General features: G+C 40.4%; 1 protein-coding gene across 3 annotated transcripts in view; it reads right to left on the bottom strand.

Moving 5' to 3' along the window:
• LOC134202548 (uncharacterized) overlaps nt 1-15,038 on the bottom strand; it is a 120,706-nt gene extending 105,668 nt beyond the window's left edge. Inside the window, exons 1-2 of one of the 3 annotated variants that reach the window (XM_062677555.1) lie at nt 14,389-15,038; nt 13,554-13,968 (exon numbers count right to left, since the gene is read on the bottom strand). In XM_062677555.1, coding sequence (XP_062533539.1) covers nt 13,554-13,732 — 179 coding nt within the window. In that variant the 5' untranslated portion in view covers nt 13,733-13,968; nt 14,389-15,038. The remainder of the gene's footprint in view (nt 1-13,553; nt 13,969-14,388) is intronic. The other 2 variants (XM_062677557.1, XM_062677556.1) reach the window with 2 other exon arrangements.
• Nucleotides 15,039-16,788: the final 1,750 nt, after the last annotated feature.

Raw genomic sequence — 16,788 nt, 5'->3', positions numbered from 1 at the left:
TATGCTCACCTACAAAAGACGAATGATAACCACCGTGACTTCCTCCGACATCTCCAGCCAGTGAGTCAACGAATCAAGAAAATGTTTATCTTGCGTTCTCCTTTGGTCTGTCCGTCTTGCTGCGTACCTCTTCACGGTTGTGGGACAGTGTACCGTCGACCGGGATTGCTAACTAAATTTTAAAACTTTTACATTTCAAGTCATTCTAATATCAAGTATTTCTTCAATTCGTTAAACGTTATGTTTTAATAATATTTTTAGTTTAATAATGGTGCTCACTGCGCATAGAATTATGAACTTTCAACAAATCGTTCACGAGCCCAACATTCATTAGAATCAGAACGTTGGCTCCATAGGCATCATTTCTCCAATACGTTTTCTAAGATCTTCTCCTTTTACTGCTACTCTTCACCTCACAGCTCCCATTGTTTCTTATTTTTGCATTTTTTTTCAGCATTGAACACTAATGTTAGCAAACACTCCCACAAAATTTCACATCCATTACTATACTTTTATGTGAGATCAATGAATACGTTTACAGAAAGATGGAAAACGGAAACATTTTACCCCGTTCAACGGTACTGTAAACTTTCTTCATATGCGCAAACCAGTGCCATTCATTGTCGACGTTGCCTCCTTCGAGCATTCAAAAGCACAGCAGTAACCCGGACGCAATGGTGCATGCTCGGGTGCATGTTTCTCTCAATGCATGTTGATATAAATAATAACAAAAGCACATATTAAATTCCTCTGCCTGAAGTCGCGATGGTTCCGCATAATACCCGCCGACTGCCGACCGACTGACAATTATGGGCTCGTGTAGGCCCTCAGGAAATGTCACCCTCAGAGATGGATAAATGAACATGTCTAGCACGGAAGAAGAGGTTGAATAATACGGTTGGTTAACTAGATAGCGCTAGCTACCCGCTGGTTTCAAAAATTATTTTACGATGTTGGCGTTTATGGGACACATAGGACCTTATTTTACTCCACCACGTCAGAACGTTCCTCCAGAGCCTTCGTATGAATACGGATGAGCTTTAGCAAAAAAGTGTCTCTTCTATTGGTTTTCGAGTCTATGACAGAAGTTAGAAACCAGACGGAAATATCTACCGTACCGAATAAGTACAAGGAGGATGGGCTAAAAATTTGTTCGTGATTTAAGGCTCAAGACTCCGTAACTCTGATTTGAAAATTAATGACGTTATTGCTTGTTAGTATTGGTGAGGTAACTTGTACGAAAAGGGACGAAATTTTGAGGTGGGTGGAAATGGGGTGGTAAAAGCTTGTTAGCTGCTACATAATGTTGCCAGATGCAACAAAATGTTTATTTTTGAGCATTTATGAAATATTTATTATATGGAAACTTATTTTAAATTTCTTCGTACACCACTGGGCTTTCAACATTCAGTGTTGGGGAAAGTACAGTAAAACATTTTGATTCTCCGAATATTTACATTTTATCCGGTAAAATTTCGTGCACTGAGCAGTCGAGCACACTGAGACAGTTTCCCAAATAAATGTAAGACGAAATTAAGTCTTTTTTATTCTTCACCCGCAGACTGTTTGTTTGCTGCTGCGTGAGTCTCGTGCCATCCATCCACACTTTCTTGTGCGCAGTGCAAATAGAACAGAATCGAGCTGAATTAGGCTGTGGCACACAGCCTTGAAAGAGTGCTAGCCATAGATACTGATTTATTAGTTCTAATCTGTAAAATGAGTAAGGAATAACGAAATATTTGCCACCAAAACCGGCTATACGTTGAGAAATTATTCTACGAAAACATTGACTGTGGGGGAGAAAATAGTAAAAGTATGTGCTGTCGTCTGTTTGGTCGTGGCTGCTGCTGCGGCTGCCGTATTTTGTTTTTTGACTGCATGGTAGGATGAATGGTACGGTGAAATTAAATGTCAACCATTATTCACCCTGCCAACAGAAGCTTGCATAATCTTTTCTTTTTTCTGGTTGATTTGATTAATTCGACAAACCGCAGTAATTATTTGATCAAATAAATTTGGCAACGATGAAATGATGATTCTTTTCTTGTATATGCATAAAGTTGTTTGCGTGTCGACTAGCATATTCGATGTATTGTTTTGATATTTCTAAGTTGCTTTGCTGAGATTTTGAGCGCACTATTTCACCTAATGCGGTAGTGAATTTGGGTGTTCCGAATTTTGCAACATTCACAATACGGCCGTCAAATTTGTCTCTCACTTCAAATTTTTTTAAGCAGTTTTCGTTGGTTTTTCGACATGAAGTGAAGAAATTGGTGTTCAACATCAAAGACAAAAGTGAAAGTAAGGTAGTGAATTATGTTTAGTTGTGATAAAATCAAGAGAACGGCGAGAAAAGAACAAGTGAAAAACTGAGTGCATGTGTATTAGACTGGCCCAGATTACTATGGGGAGAAAAAATGTTGTTGAATTTCACGGGGCACCCCCTAGAACTGTGTCTTTGGGTGAGAAAATCAATCTCTGAAAATTTCAGCTCAATCGCTTGTTGCATAAGCTGGCGCATTTGATTTGAAGTTTGTATGGGGATTTCAGCCAAAATGTATAGAAAAATACACATCCGTCACTCATTCGATCTGGAAATTGGTTCTGATTGCTCGATTGACCTCAGAATTGCAAAAACGGCAGTTGGTATGCTACAGAACAATTTCACAGAACATTGCAAGATGATCAAATGAACTTTTATATAATTTTCGGCTGATTTATTAGGAGCTGATTTGTGTATTTTTGGGTTTTTTGATCGAATCGCATCAGCCGAAACCTATATAAAAGTTCATTTAATCATCATACAATGTTCTGCGAAATTGTTCTGTAGCATACCAACTGCCGTTTTTGCAATTCTGAGGTCAATCGAGCAATCAGAACCAATTTCCAGATCAAATGAGTGACGGAGGTGTATTTTACTATACATTTTGGCTGAAATCCCCATACAAACTTCAAATCAAATGCGCCAGCTTATGCAACAAGCGATTGAGCTGAAATTTTCGGAGATTGATTTTTTCACCCAAAGACACAATCCTGGGGGGTGCCCCGTGGAATTAGACAACTTTTTGTTTCCTGGGCCAGTCTAATGTGTATGTGTGTGTCTCGATCGTTCGGAGTTGGTGTGTGTATAATTAGCAAACGAAAATTTGTCTAGGAAAAAAGCAGTTTTAAGTGCTTTTTAGTCAATTAATTGATAATTAATTAGCTAGGTGAGTGAAAAATTCATATGAAAATACCATGAATATACGTTGACAGAGGTAAGTTGGTGAATAGCAGTGAAATATTGAATTTTGGCTAAAATTGCATTAGTATTAGTGCGAATGAGAACAAAATCATCTTCATCATCAAATTGATTACGGTTTATAGAGCCTTAAAAACTTAATTCACCGAGTAGTGATACTGCCTTTCTCGCATTTAGCAAAGACACCAACCTTATATGGCGCTAATATAAGTTCGATGTACCATTTTCTTAATAACTTTTAAACGCAATGGTCTCTTGAAAGGAGGCTTCCGAGCCTCTTGAATGGAATCTTCGAAGCCTCTCGAAAGGAAGCGTACGAGCTACTTGGAAGGAGGCTTTTGAGTCTCTTGCAACGGAGCTACTTAGCTTTTCGGAAAAAGGCATTATGTCTCTCAAATAGAGGCACCCAACCCTTAGGTTCTAGATTTTAATCACTCTACGTTTTGTCCCACAGCCCTTCATACACTGTGCTGGTTGTAGTGCATATTATGTACAATACAAAGTTTTGAATAAAAAATTACACAATTATCAAAACATTATCAAAAAGTGTTTATTGGAATTGTTATATATCCGCCATTACGCATTTTTGTCCGAGGTACCCGTAAGGCTAGCGAAGGCACCCCCAGGGGTACATGTACCTCAGGTTGAGAACCGCTGAACTATAGCATCATCAACGTGCACTGCCCACTCGAAGGGAGACCCGACGAATAGAAAGAAGCGTTCTATGCACAGCTGGAGCAGACATACGATGGATGCCCACTGCGGGACGTCAAAATCGTCATCGGCGACATAAACGCACAGGTAGGAAGGGAGGAAATGTCATCGGACCGGATAGTCTGCACACCGTATCGAATAATAACGGCCAACGATGCATAAACTTCGCAGCCTCTTGCGGAATGTTAGTCCGAAGCACGTTCTTTCCCCGCAAAAATATCCACAAGGCCACATGGCCCACATGGCCACCTAGCCAAGAAACGGAAAACCAAATCGACCACGTTATAATCGCAGTGCGAATATTTAATCCGACCACTACCTCGTTGCAGTATGTCTGCGCTCAAAACTCTCGACGGTGTACAACGGCGGCTACAAGACGGCTACAAGACGGTAGACTAGCCCAAGACTACGCGCTGCAGCTGGAAGTAGCACTCCCAATGGAAGAACAACTTACTTTGGACTCCTCATCGAATAGAGTTCACCGCCGTACCAAACTGACAATCTACCAAACGCTCATTAGACCGGTAGTCCTCTACGGACACGAGACCGGACGATCCTCGTGGAGGATCAACGCACATTCGGGGTTTACGAAAGGAAAGTGCTGCGTAGGCGAGGTGCGCAGCGGGCAAGGTGGATCGAACAGGTGGAAGATGACTTGCGGACCCTCAGTAGCCATGGACTGAGCCTAATGGAGAAGACTCTTATGTATCGCACAGGCAACTTAGGTCTTAGTCTGAATAAATAAATAATAATTAAAATGACAAAAACAATCGTTTAAACACAGAGGAGCGAAAAAGTTAAACTTTGAATCACTTTAGAGTGAGCATCCTATTCGACTACTGCAATGTAAAAAAGAGATAAAAAGTTCATTTTTTTTTCAAATTCAATTTTGTATTGACGCGATGCTTAACCCCTCCATGGTACATCTGATTCTGCGGTCTGATCCTATTTACCTGCCTATAGCTTCCTGATGCTATGAAACTTATAAGGCGGACGTGGTGATTACGTGCTCAAGAACCTTTCAAATTATTCGAATGGAGCTGATTCTTCGTGTTGAAGTCGACGATTCTGAAGATACGATAAAGGATTTTGTTGAGTATATTTTTTCTTGTTTTTTAAATTAAATTATATGTTTGCTTCTGTTCTGTTAAATTGCATCATAGAGTAGTGATTCTCAGTCTCATTGTTTGTCTCGCAGTATCTTGGGCTAGAGCTTTGAAATGTATCTACCGATCTGGGGTATTGGGACTCAGAGTCACTGCGTGCGGTTGGATCAGGGCAGAATTTTATTGCAATCTGCCGGCCGACTCTTTTTTTTTGCTTTGATCGTGTCGTGAGGAAAGGTTTTGGAATCGGTGTGAATTTTAGTCAGGATGTTATTTTTTCCAAGCCAAGGATGTTATTTTTTCTTAGCTTTCGTACAAGTGCTAGCTAAGGATGAAAGCTTGTTTTTTTTTTGTAGCGAGATCTTTTGAGAGGGAGACGCTTAAAATGCTGGGAATCGCTGTCATAGAAGAAGACGATCTAACGAAATAGCCTAATTCTTCTAAGCTATTTCGCATAACCTTTACAACAGCAAATACTTGTGTATTTTGTAGGTGTCAAACTATTGTATGTAGGGGAAAATACCTATATTCTTGGCAGTCTAAGACATTCGCCAAATTGAAGGATGGGAATAATAGAAAGTTACATTAAAACACAGGGTGGAGCTCAACTGGTATACATTTGTATGCTCTTCCTTTGATGATTGGTGCTCACTAAATATAACAACTATTAACAAAAAATCAGTAATTTTAATAATCATGTAACAGGTCAACCCTTCATTTATTGGCATAGCAATTTCTATCATCAGCACGTAGAGATTCTTGCATTGTAGAATTACGACACATAAAAATTCCAGAAAAAATATTCGCATCACTCGATTATTCAGTCCAATAAAACAAAAACTTTTGTTTTGCTGCTGTTATTCCAAACACCACTAAGTTGCTATAATATCAATATTTATCGTTATATTTGAAAAATAAATCAGCGGTGGAAAGGTAAATGAGAATCGTACACGGTTATTCAACCGTTAAAATTTCTACGGATAGAGGGTTGGATTATTTTTATGTCATCTTACATCAAATTACCTAACCAAGTTTATCAATTGATAGCCTGGTTTAATCAAAAAGGGAAAACTTTATATTAAATTATTTGTATCAATTTATTTATTGTAACATTTTGACTCACATGTTTTTCAATTTCAACGAGCATTGGTGTTTTTCGTTCGTTAAACCGTGCGACAATTGTGATGTCATGCAGAGCTCGATGACGCTATCAAGGATACACCTTCATTATATTCACTGCTTTATATTTCGGATAAATTGTGAGATCGTATCATTTTATTTATCCCAATCTTTTAACTTATTTACACTCTTTTCGATCATTTTATCATTAACTTGGTTCATAGTAATTGCTAATAGGACAAGTGGACTGGGTGTAACGAGGAGGATCACCATTAAATAAAAGTAAGAAACATATAAATGGTAAGACAACAACTATCTAAAAATATATGTAATAATGAATTAAACTAAATGCGCGCTGAATTCTAAATATATTATATACATTTTGAATCCGGAAGTTTGATTATGGTACCCTTATCCATTTGATAAACGGTAGCATAACCAGGCGGGGCTTACTGTTAGTGATAGTGACCTCGGAGTGGACATGAAATACCAGGCACTCTGAAATGGGTCACTGGAGCTGCAGTAGAGCTAGCACTTTCTAACTCCCGGATTAAATCTGACTGTTTTAACAGACAGCTTTCTTCCATAACATCACTGCCAGACAGTGGGGGTTAGTTTGTACACACACACGCGATGCTTAACCCCTCCATAATTGGTCGTTTTACTCTAGCTGCTTAAAAGGCAGCTGTGTGAACCACAAAGTCTCTTAAACTATGATAATGTTGTTGCACGTTGTTATCTTCCGCATTTCCCACAGAACCTCATGATCTCACCGAGGCGAACATAACTGATCCAGATTCTCGACACTTATATACAGCGTTTGAGTGCTTTTGCTAAATGACTGCGACGTTAAGGAGAATGGGGAAGGTGCAAAACTGAATATTCTTCATCAACGAAAGGGAGTTGTACAACCACATCTGGAACGAAAAAGCCGACTTTGGCAAGGGCCTTCTGGAGATTGGAGAAGTCACGCAGTTTTGGTCCAATATATGGGAGAACTCCGTCATATACAACGGCGATGAGGTGTGGATGGCAGAAGAAGAGCAAGATTGTGGTGGAATTGGAGACAAGGCAGCTATCAACGTGACCGCCCAAGACATACGTGAGGCTAAACGGTATACCAGGAATTGGGCTGCACCAGGACCCGATTTTGTGCATAATTTCTGGTATTAAAAAACTCACAACGGTCCACGGGCGGATAGCGGAATAGCATTAGCATTAGCATTAGCATTGTTACGGTGTAATTCGTAGATTGGACACTAGTGATACTCATGTTTTACTTTTGAGATCCTTATCTAGAATGCTATCAGAAATCAAGAAGGGGAGTGGTCCTTGATTCCAGTCTTAAACAAAAATAACAAAGCATGAGGATTACTACTTCTGGCCACGCCCATCTTCACCGTAACTAGGGAAAGGAAGGAAGTGTTGATGTGGTACTTACTTAACGAGAGGCCACCAACATAGCGACACCCTCATAAATACGACGGAGTTGGATAATGAGGAAGGTATTCGTTGGGTCAGGATTTGCCTGTAGCTGGAAATGTAACCGTGGTAGATCTTACACACCACGTAAAGGTGTCTACCCAGCGTTATGGGTCAGGTCCACGGGCGGATGGCGGAATGCTTCAAAACGGTACTAGATAACCCCGGGCAGCTACCGGAATTCATCACCAGGGGTGTCACTTGTCTTCTGCCGAAGGATCGGAGGCTGCAAGGATCAGGTCATCCAATGCAGTCATTATTCGGCAGGTCATCCACAAGCAAAATAAACTAAGCATGGCGTATATCTACTATAAAAAGTCCTACGACTCAGTTCCTCACTCGTGTCTCCTTAAGGTACTGCAGTTGTACAAGGCATATTCCAAGGCGATACCTATACTGCCGCTAACCGCAAGTCGAGCAAATCTGTATATGGACGCCATATACAGATGTGCTCGACTTGCGGTTAGCGGAAGTTTAGTCCTCAATAGTTTTGCCTTGCCATGAACCCTCTTAGCAGAGCACTCTGGCTACCATTTGAAGAGTGGGGAAACGAGTACAAACATTACCCACACCTTCTTTATGGACGACTTGAAGCTGTTTGCGGAATCTGTGGAGAAGCTGCACCAATTTCTGCGACTTGTAACGGTATTCAGCAACGACATCCGGATGGAGTTTGGTATCGATAAATGTCGATCCATACATCTACACCGGGGTCACCTGGTGGATGCCGATAGTTTCCGCGTCAACGAACAGGAGGAGATTCAAAACATGGCTGAAGGCGAAACGTACAAGTTCCGAGGTTTCCTGCAGGAGCTGCAGGAAAAGTTTTTGCATCGTATGAACGGTATTTTGAGGAGCTTCTCGTCGGCCAGCAATAAAGTGATGGTGATAAGCACGCTTTCCGTGCCCCTGTTGACGTACAGTTTCGGGGTGGTGAAGTGGACCAAGACTGACTTGGAGGCGTTAGAACGAGCAGTTCGAGTGGCGCTCACTAAGCATCGCATGCGCCATCCAAAATCGTCCATTGAGAGAGTCACCCTGCCACGTGCAGTAGGAGGAACAGGCTTCACCGATATACAAACACTATGTGTGTGAATGTAATCTATATGTTCCTTATTTTTGTTTAGTATACGTTTCTGTCTTATAAAACGTCCACATAGTTAAATTTGTTTACACCTAATACTCTCTCTTCCGTAATAAGAATCTGGCTTTAAAAATGAAAAACAACAAAAAATGCAACTTTTGTCATAAAACAGAATCAGATAATAATGATTTGCTAACTTGTAAATACTGCTTTGCAATGGCTCATTTTGAGTGTCGTAAAAGTGTTGACAAAAACAGGAAAATGCCAGGACACATAACAAATTTTAGTTCTCCCAAATGCTCTAGTCTGTATGATCGTATTACCACATCAGAAATTAAAAATGATCCGACTATCAATCAATTTATCAATGATCTGAAAAATGTTATGCATAAAAATACGCGAACTATCAGAAGTCAGGTGCAATCAGTTAGAGCTTCAATTGAATCAGCTCAGCATTTTCTCTCATCTAAATTGAAACTATCTTGGCAGACTTTCGAAGCTTGAAAGATGAAAATAATTGTCTCAAGCGAGAAATCGAAGACTTAAAAGTGCTTCAAACTTCGTTATCTGCTGTGGTATACAAACAGGAATCCGAAATCGATAGACAGAAACAATCATCTGTTGCTAATAACGCTGTAATGTTTGGTGTTCCATTTGAGAAAAACGAAAACCTATCCCAGATAAGTGCTAAGATATTTGATAGTATTGATGCTAAGTCATGTTGCGATTCGATAGTTTCGGTTTCAAGAATGTTTTCCAGCGATAAACATCCAAATGCACCGATTAGGATAGTGTTCAAAAGACATATATAGTATAGAAAGACAAAAGATGTAGTAATCAAGAAGCAAAAAGAGTCAGGTAGAATAGCTTCATCAAAAGTGGGTTCTTATAAAACTGGGAAAAAAAGCTTCATTAACATTCGCGATGAGCTAACTCCATTAACTGTCGAGCTATTGAATGCACTGCGCCAGTTTCAGCATAAACTAAATCTTAAGTATGTTTGGCCTGGGAGAGATGGTATAGTTTTAGTTAAAGGGATGCCAATTCAAAGCCCCTAGAAATTCGAAACAGAATGGACTTGGACCGACTGCTGAAGGGTCAACATTAATTACTTAATGTGCTTCAGATTTGGGTAAATTTTGCAATTTGTAATCACTGATGGCTAATGCTCTGCAGAACTTCTTTCATTACACTTTAGATGAGTTTAATGAAAAGAATATGAACAAATCTGAGAAATCCTTGAGAATTTTTCAATGGAATATAAGAGGAATGAATGACTTGAACAAATTTGATTCGATTAAAGAATTTCTAGATCTCTGTGAAGTACCACTGGACATTCTAATAATTGGAGAAACATGGTTGAAAGCTGAAAACACATCGCTATATGCTATACCAGGATATCAGCATGTTTTTCTCATGCAGGGAGTTCATCAAGTGGGGGCTTGGCAATGTACATTTCGAATAAAATAAGCTATCGCTTGATATCATCTGAAGTTTCGGATGGATTGCACCATATTCACATTGAACTCAAAACACTTCAACACCACTACGATATACACGGAGTTTATAGACCTCCTTCATTTGATGTTAATAGTTTTCTGGACAAACTTGAAGATTGGATCAGTATTTCTTCCTTGAGTCACTCTTGTTTTATCCTAGGGAGATGTTAATATCCCAATGAACTTGATTCATAACAATGTTGTTAATAAATATAGGTCACTCATAGAGTCATATGGAATGGTTTGTGCTAACACCTATGTGACAAGATGTGACCTGCTAGTAATAATTTGTTAGATCATATTGTTTGTCGATTGGAAGATTCAAATCGTCTTTGTAATGATACCATATTTTCGGATATAAGTGATCACACGCAAATTGTTTAAACTTTTAAATTGTTAATTAATAGGGATCCAACGGTATTAACCAAAAGAATAATAAATCATCAACTACTAGAAACTGAGTTCGAACAATTCTTAGACACTATTATAATTGAAGATGATGTGTCGAAAGTTTTAACCGAAATACAGAACGCGTATAATAGCATATTATCCCGTTGTACAAAAATCGTATCAAAACAAATCGTAGTGATAAATCAATGTTGTCCTTGGATGACCTTTGATCTTTGTGCATTGATAAAAATTAAAGATAACTATTTAACACGAGTTAAACGTAATCCAAATGATATCAATTTAAAAACTATGCTGAACCATATAAGTAGAAAAGTTCAATGTACCAAACAGCTATGCAAAAAACGATACTACGAAAATTTACTGAACACAACATGTCATTCGAAAATGTGGAAAATTATCAATAAAATTTTGGGAGAGCCAGTGATAAATGCCGAATTATGGTTAATGGTAAAAGCAACCTCACAGCAAATAGCATTCAGGAATCTTGCGAAAATCTCAACAAATATTTCACAACAGTTGGACAAAAAGTTAGCTGATGAAATTCCCAATCGCACTGGTACAAATCCGTGTGACAATATTCAAACTGTAAGTAACTCAATATTCCTGCGCCCAGCGAATCCCAATGAAGTACTATCACTCATTAAAGACCTACACTGGCCGGCATAATAAAGTGCCCACTTGCCGTTTTCATACAAAATGGTCAACTTTGGAGCTCTAGATCTCGGTTTCTGTAGACCAATTTTGCTGAAAGTTTTACCAGAGCTCAGATATAACTTGAATTTTAACATATCTAAGTTTCGACCATATTGATTCACAGGTTAAAAATTATTGCGTATTACCAAAGTGAATTTTTTGGCAAAATTTATTTTTAAATATCTTGAATTCTATAGGTTGTAGACTGATGACATATTCAGCAAAACGCGTATTTTGCCAATACAAAAAGTTTGCTATATATACCTGTACACTTAGAGATGTAGTTTTCGAGGTATTTGAAAAACAATTTTTGCCAAAAATTCACGTTAGTATTACCGCAATAATTTTAACCCTGTGAGTCAATATGCTCGAAACATAGATATGTTAAAATTCAAGTTATATCTGAGCTCTGTAAAATTTTCAGCCAAATCGGTTCACGGGAACCCAAGATCTAGAGCTCAAAGTTGACCATTTTGTATGAAAAACGGCAAGTGGGCACTTTATTATGCCGGCCAGTGTAGATGGTAACAAAAGTCCAGGTCCAGATAATTTACCTTCCTCGGTTCTTACAACACACTCGGTGAAATTTTCGAGACTACTATCCGAAATGTTTAATAACATTATTTCCAGCGGCGAATATCCTGATTGCTTAAAGACGGCCAAAGTGTTATGTTACCCATCCAGGACCGGGTAATTTCGACGAAGAACTATCGGCACTATATATTGCACGAAAACCTGAAGGATCGCTACAGGAAGTGTAATTCAGTAGGAGAGACGATCGAGAATATCGTGTCCGGGTGTTCAGCCATAGCTGATTCAGCTTATCTCGGTCGCCATAACGAAGAAGCCAAGATTGTGCACCAACAGCTTGCTTTAAAGCACAGCGTTAACCAGTTTGTCGCTTACTACAAATATGTACCTGAACTGGTTCTGGAAAATAGTCTCGTGAAGCTATACTGGGATCGCGAGATCATAACAGATGTCCTCATTCGTGCCAATCGGCCCGATATTGTGGTCTACGACAAAAGAATGAAGCGGGTAACCCTCATCGACATTGCTGTACCGCTAGACCATAATGTCCAAACAACACTCTCCGAAAAGATAATGAAGTACCACGACTTGGCGAAGGAGTTGAAGCAGATATGACACCTGGAGGACGTGCGTATAATTCGGATAGTTATCTCAGTAATCGAAAAGCATAGCATAGCATAGTTACGGTGTACTTCGTAGATTGGATACTAGTGATACTCATGTTTTTCTTTTGAAATCCTTATCCAGATTGCTATCAGAAATCAAGGTGGGTGTGGTCCTTGATTTCAATCTAGGGTACAAATCCCAAAAGCATGAGGATTACTACTCCTGGCCACGCCCATCTTCACCGTAACTTGGGAGGGGAAGGAAGTGTTGATGTAATACTTACTTAACGAGAGGCCCCCGACTCAGCGATACCCTCATAAGTACCACGGAGTTGGATATTGGGGAAGGTATTCGTTGGGTCAGGATTTGCCTGTAGCTGACAATATGACCGTGGTAGATCTTACACCGTAACACACCACGCAAAGGTGTCTACCCAGCGTTACGGGGGAGTTATCTCAGCAACCGGAATCGTCCCGAAATCTCTTCTGAGATCCTTAGGAGAGCTGGAACTATCTCATAACCTCCTAAACATCCAAAAAACAGTGGTTCTTGAAACTTGCAGCATCGTAAGAAGTCTTCAGAACTCGGGCCAGTAAGTTGTAAGATCAAGTTCTGACGAAACTCGATGGATATCTCTTCATGGATGATGGATGATGATTTAAAACAAACCCTGGAGCTCAAATTCGACAAGACTCCTGCTCGCGGCAAGGTTCCAGGGAGATTAAGGTTAGTTTTCGCGATAGAATAAGAAGTAGAAAGTAGGGAGGGGACATAGAAAAAAATGTTGAAATAAAATAAAAGACAGATTTAAACCACCGACTATTTTAATACTTCTCAATAGCAATGAAAGTAAGGAAATATATATTGCACAAAGGACACGGGTATGTTGGAAAAGATCAAATCATTCATCCCGAGCAAAAATCAAATAAAACAAAAATATGAACATATTGGGTTGTATCTCATTAATGCAAATAGTACCCACCCTTTCCAGTTCTTTTTCCCTTTTCTTACGCCCACGCTACTACGGAGCGCCAACAGGCGTCATACAAACGGCGCGCAATAATTACCTTGATTGATGCCCCATTCTGGCGATGACACTAGCAGCTTGTCTCCGCTCAGCTCCAACAGATGATACCGATGATGACGGCGAGAGCGATGGCGAAGCCGTAAGGCGCTGAGGTGGTCTGCTGTTGCACGGGAACCGGTTCCCTCTACGCCGCTGCGGATACCCGTCCGTGCAGGCCATGTTTCCTTCTTCGGGAAGGCAATCATCAATCTACGCCTCCACCCACCAAGAACCAATACACTTCGAGACTTTCGAACAGCAATTCAACGCACTTAGCTTGCACTCCTTTTTTCAACTTTTGAGCTCTCACCCACGCGTTAAATTTGTTCCACGAAACGGATCACATGTTAATACTCTCGCACGATTATCTTCTCATGACATTTTACAAATCATTTCTTTTTTATTAATGACACACACTTACGGAGCGAAACAGAGATCATGAAAATTATTTTTTGACATATGGTTCAAATGCAAATTGTTTTGTTGATTCCAGAAATGTGTCTTTATGGTTTAACAACAAACCATTAAAATTAAAAATAAATTTTAAATGATGCATACAACTTCATAACGTCTTAAGAACGTTTCATGAATTTGGAAATGTTATTATTTTAATTATTTGATAACATATTATGAATTTGATTGGATTCATATATCCTATTCTAATATTGTACACACATTGAGTAGTACTCAGTTATGAACAACACTGATATTTGTATTTTCATGAAACAATTATATATTCTTTTAGATATAGTTGCATAACACAACATATAACAACGCAACGAACACTTTTCTGGAATCAAAACAGAACAATATTTAGCTATGAGAATTCAACTTACTGTGTTAATAACATTGTAAACCAGTGTTACTACCTTCGATATCAGTCACATGGTAAACTACTTTTCTCGCATAGAATTCCACGGTTGCATTAGAACTGACACGTAAATTGAAATTGTTGCTAGAGGAGGCTTCGTCAGATTCAAAACGAAAACCTAAACATTAGCATATCGCTTGAAACAATCATCACAACTCACATATGCTTGCAACACTACCGTACCACGCATTGGAAAGCTGTCCTCGTCAACCTGCGCCACAATTCCGGCCAACCCTTTCAATGCATTTGAAACGGTGGAAACATGCATTCTGATGGTGTCATTTGTTGTTGAACCCATTAACGGTCGACTTCCATATGCACACATATGCTACTGCAGCTCTAAATTACCGAACGGTCGCTTTCCGCGTCACATCGTTAACACCTTTTTTCTCTACCGCTGGAAAGGGACGCGCGCAAACCGGACTCACCGGCCAACAGCAACGGACGCACGCACACGAACTTTCGATATGTTGACGTTGATAACAAGTCGTGAAACGCGTGCTCGTGGGTGGAATAGGTGGATCCCTCGCGAAGGTAGAGGTTCAAACAAACGATCGCGATCGAACGGCGGTGCATAAGCGACTGATGGGTCTGTTGGTTCAAGCCAGCCGCACGACCGACGACATCAGCGACGACGACGGCGACTAAATGTTGATTCTTTGCTCCTTATTCACCGCTGTTTGTTAGTTCACGTTGACTGTCGCTTAAGCTTGCATTAGACTCATAGAGGGTTTAGAGGTGGCTGTCCAACCTACGACGACGCCACCGCCGCATCACGCCTAAACACAGTGGAGGTATTTCAAAAAGAATTTCGGATGAAATGTATGATGTATCAGGGTCATTAAGGACGCAATTCATTTATTCAGGTTACATCTAAGCGGCCTTTCACAAATTACCTGGGTGGTAATTTGTGAAAGAACCCTAAACAGATAACAATGAATCAACAATTTGACGCCACAATACTCTCCATCTTCGAATACGCCCCACGCACTCCAAATCGTTCTGTACCTGGTCAGCCCACCTCGCTCGCTGCGCTTCACGACGTCTTGTACCTGCCGGATTGGAAGCGAACATCATCTCTGCTGGATTGCTGTCCGACATTCTTGCAACATGCCCTGCCCATCGTACCCTTCCGGCTTTAGCTACCTTTCTGGATGCTACGTTCGCCATAGAGCTGGGAGATCTCGTGGTTCATCGTTTGTCGTCGGCTTCTTGCACACCGCCAAAGATGGTCCTAAGCACCCGTCTCTCGCATAGTCCGAGTGCTTGCAAGTCCTCCTCGAGTATTGGACCATACTATGTTCGTAGAGGACTATCGGTCTTATGAGCGTTTTGTACATGCCACGTTCAGTACGGTGGTGAATCCTTTTTGACCCCAGGTTCTTCAGGAGCTCATAGTAGGTCCAACTTCCACAGATGATGCGCCTTCGTAAGTATCTCCGTCTATCGTAACACTGGATCCCAGGCGGGCCCTGTCGCGCTTGGTTCCGCCCACAAGCATGTACTTTGTCTTCGATGCTTTCACCACCAGTCCAACTTTTGTTGCTTCACGGTGCAGGCGGGTTTACAGTTCTGCCATCTTTGCAAATGTTCGGCCGACAATGTCCATGTCATCCGCGAAACAAATAAATTGACTGAATCTGTTTAAAATCGTACCCAGGCTGTTACACCCGGCTCTCCGCATGACACCATCCAGTGCAATGTCGAACAACAGGGACGAAAGTCCGTAACCTTGTTTTAGTTATTATTATAAAGATTTGGCGGTTCCTCAGCAAGCGTGCTGGGAATTTTCACCTATCCCGGGCAATCTGAATGCCAAAAAGGATTAGGCTATGTTGATCTCATTCGTCGGTTGATTTAAAATCTTATAATAAACGTTTGCACCGGATGTATTAGTTTTGGTGGTTAAGGAACCTTCTTACAATACTGCAAGTTCAAGAACCACTGTCTATTGGATGCTATGATGGAGGTTATGAGATAGTTCCAGCTCTCCTAAGGAATTCAGAAGAGATTTCGGGACCTCTTCGGTTGCTGAGATAACTACGCGAATTATACGCACGTGTGTCACATCTGCTTCAACTCATCCACCAAATCGTGGTACTTCATTATCTTGTTGGAGAATGTTGTTTGGACATTATGGTCTAGCGGTACAGCAATGTCGATGGGGGTTACCCGCTTCATCCTGTTGTCGAAGGCCACAGTGTCGTGCCGATTGGCACGAATGAGGACATCCGTTATGATCTCGCGATCCCAGTACAGCTTCACGAAACTATTTTCCAGAACCGGGATAGGCACATATTTGTAGTAGGCGACAAACTGGTTAACCAAGTTGTGCTTCTAAGCAAGCTGTTGGTGCACAATCTTG

Source organism: Armigeres subalbatus, unplaced genomic scaffold (assembly GCF_024139115.2).
Source record: "Armigeres subalbatus isolate Guangzhou_Male unplaced genomic scaffold, GZ_Asu_2 Contig1259, whole genome shotgun sequence".
Lineage (NCBI taxonomy): Eukaryota > Metazoa > Arthropoda > Insecta > Diptera > Culicidae > Armigeres > Armigeres subalbatus.
This window is presented reverse-complemented; position numbering and strand designations above follow the sequence as displayed.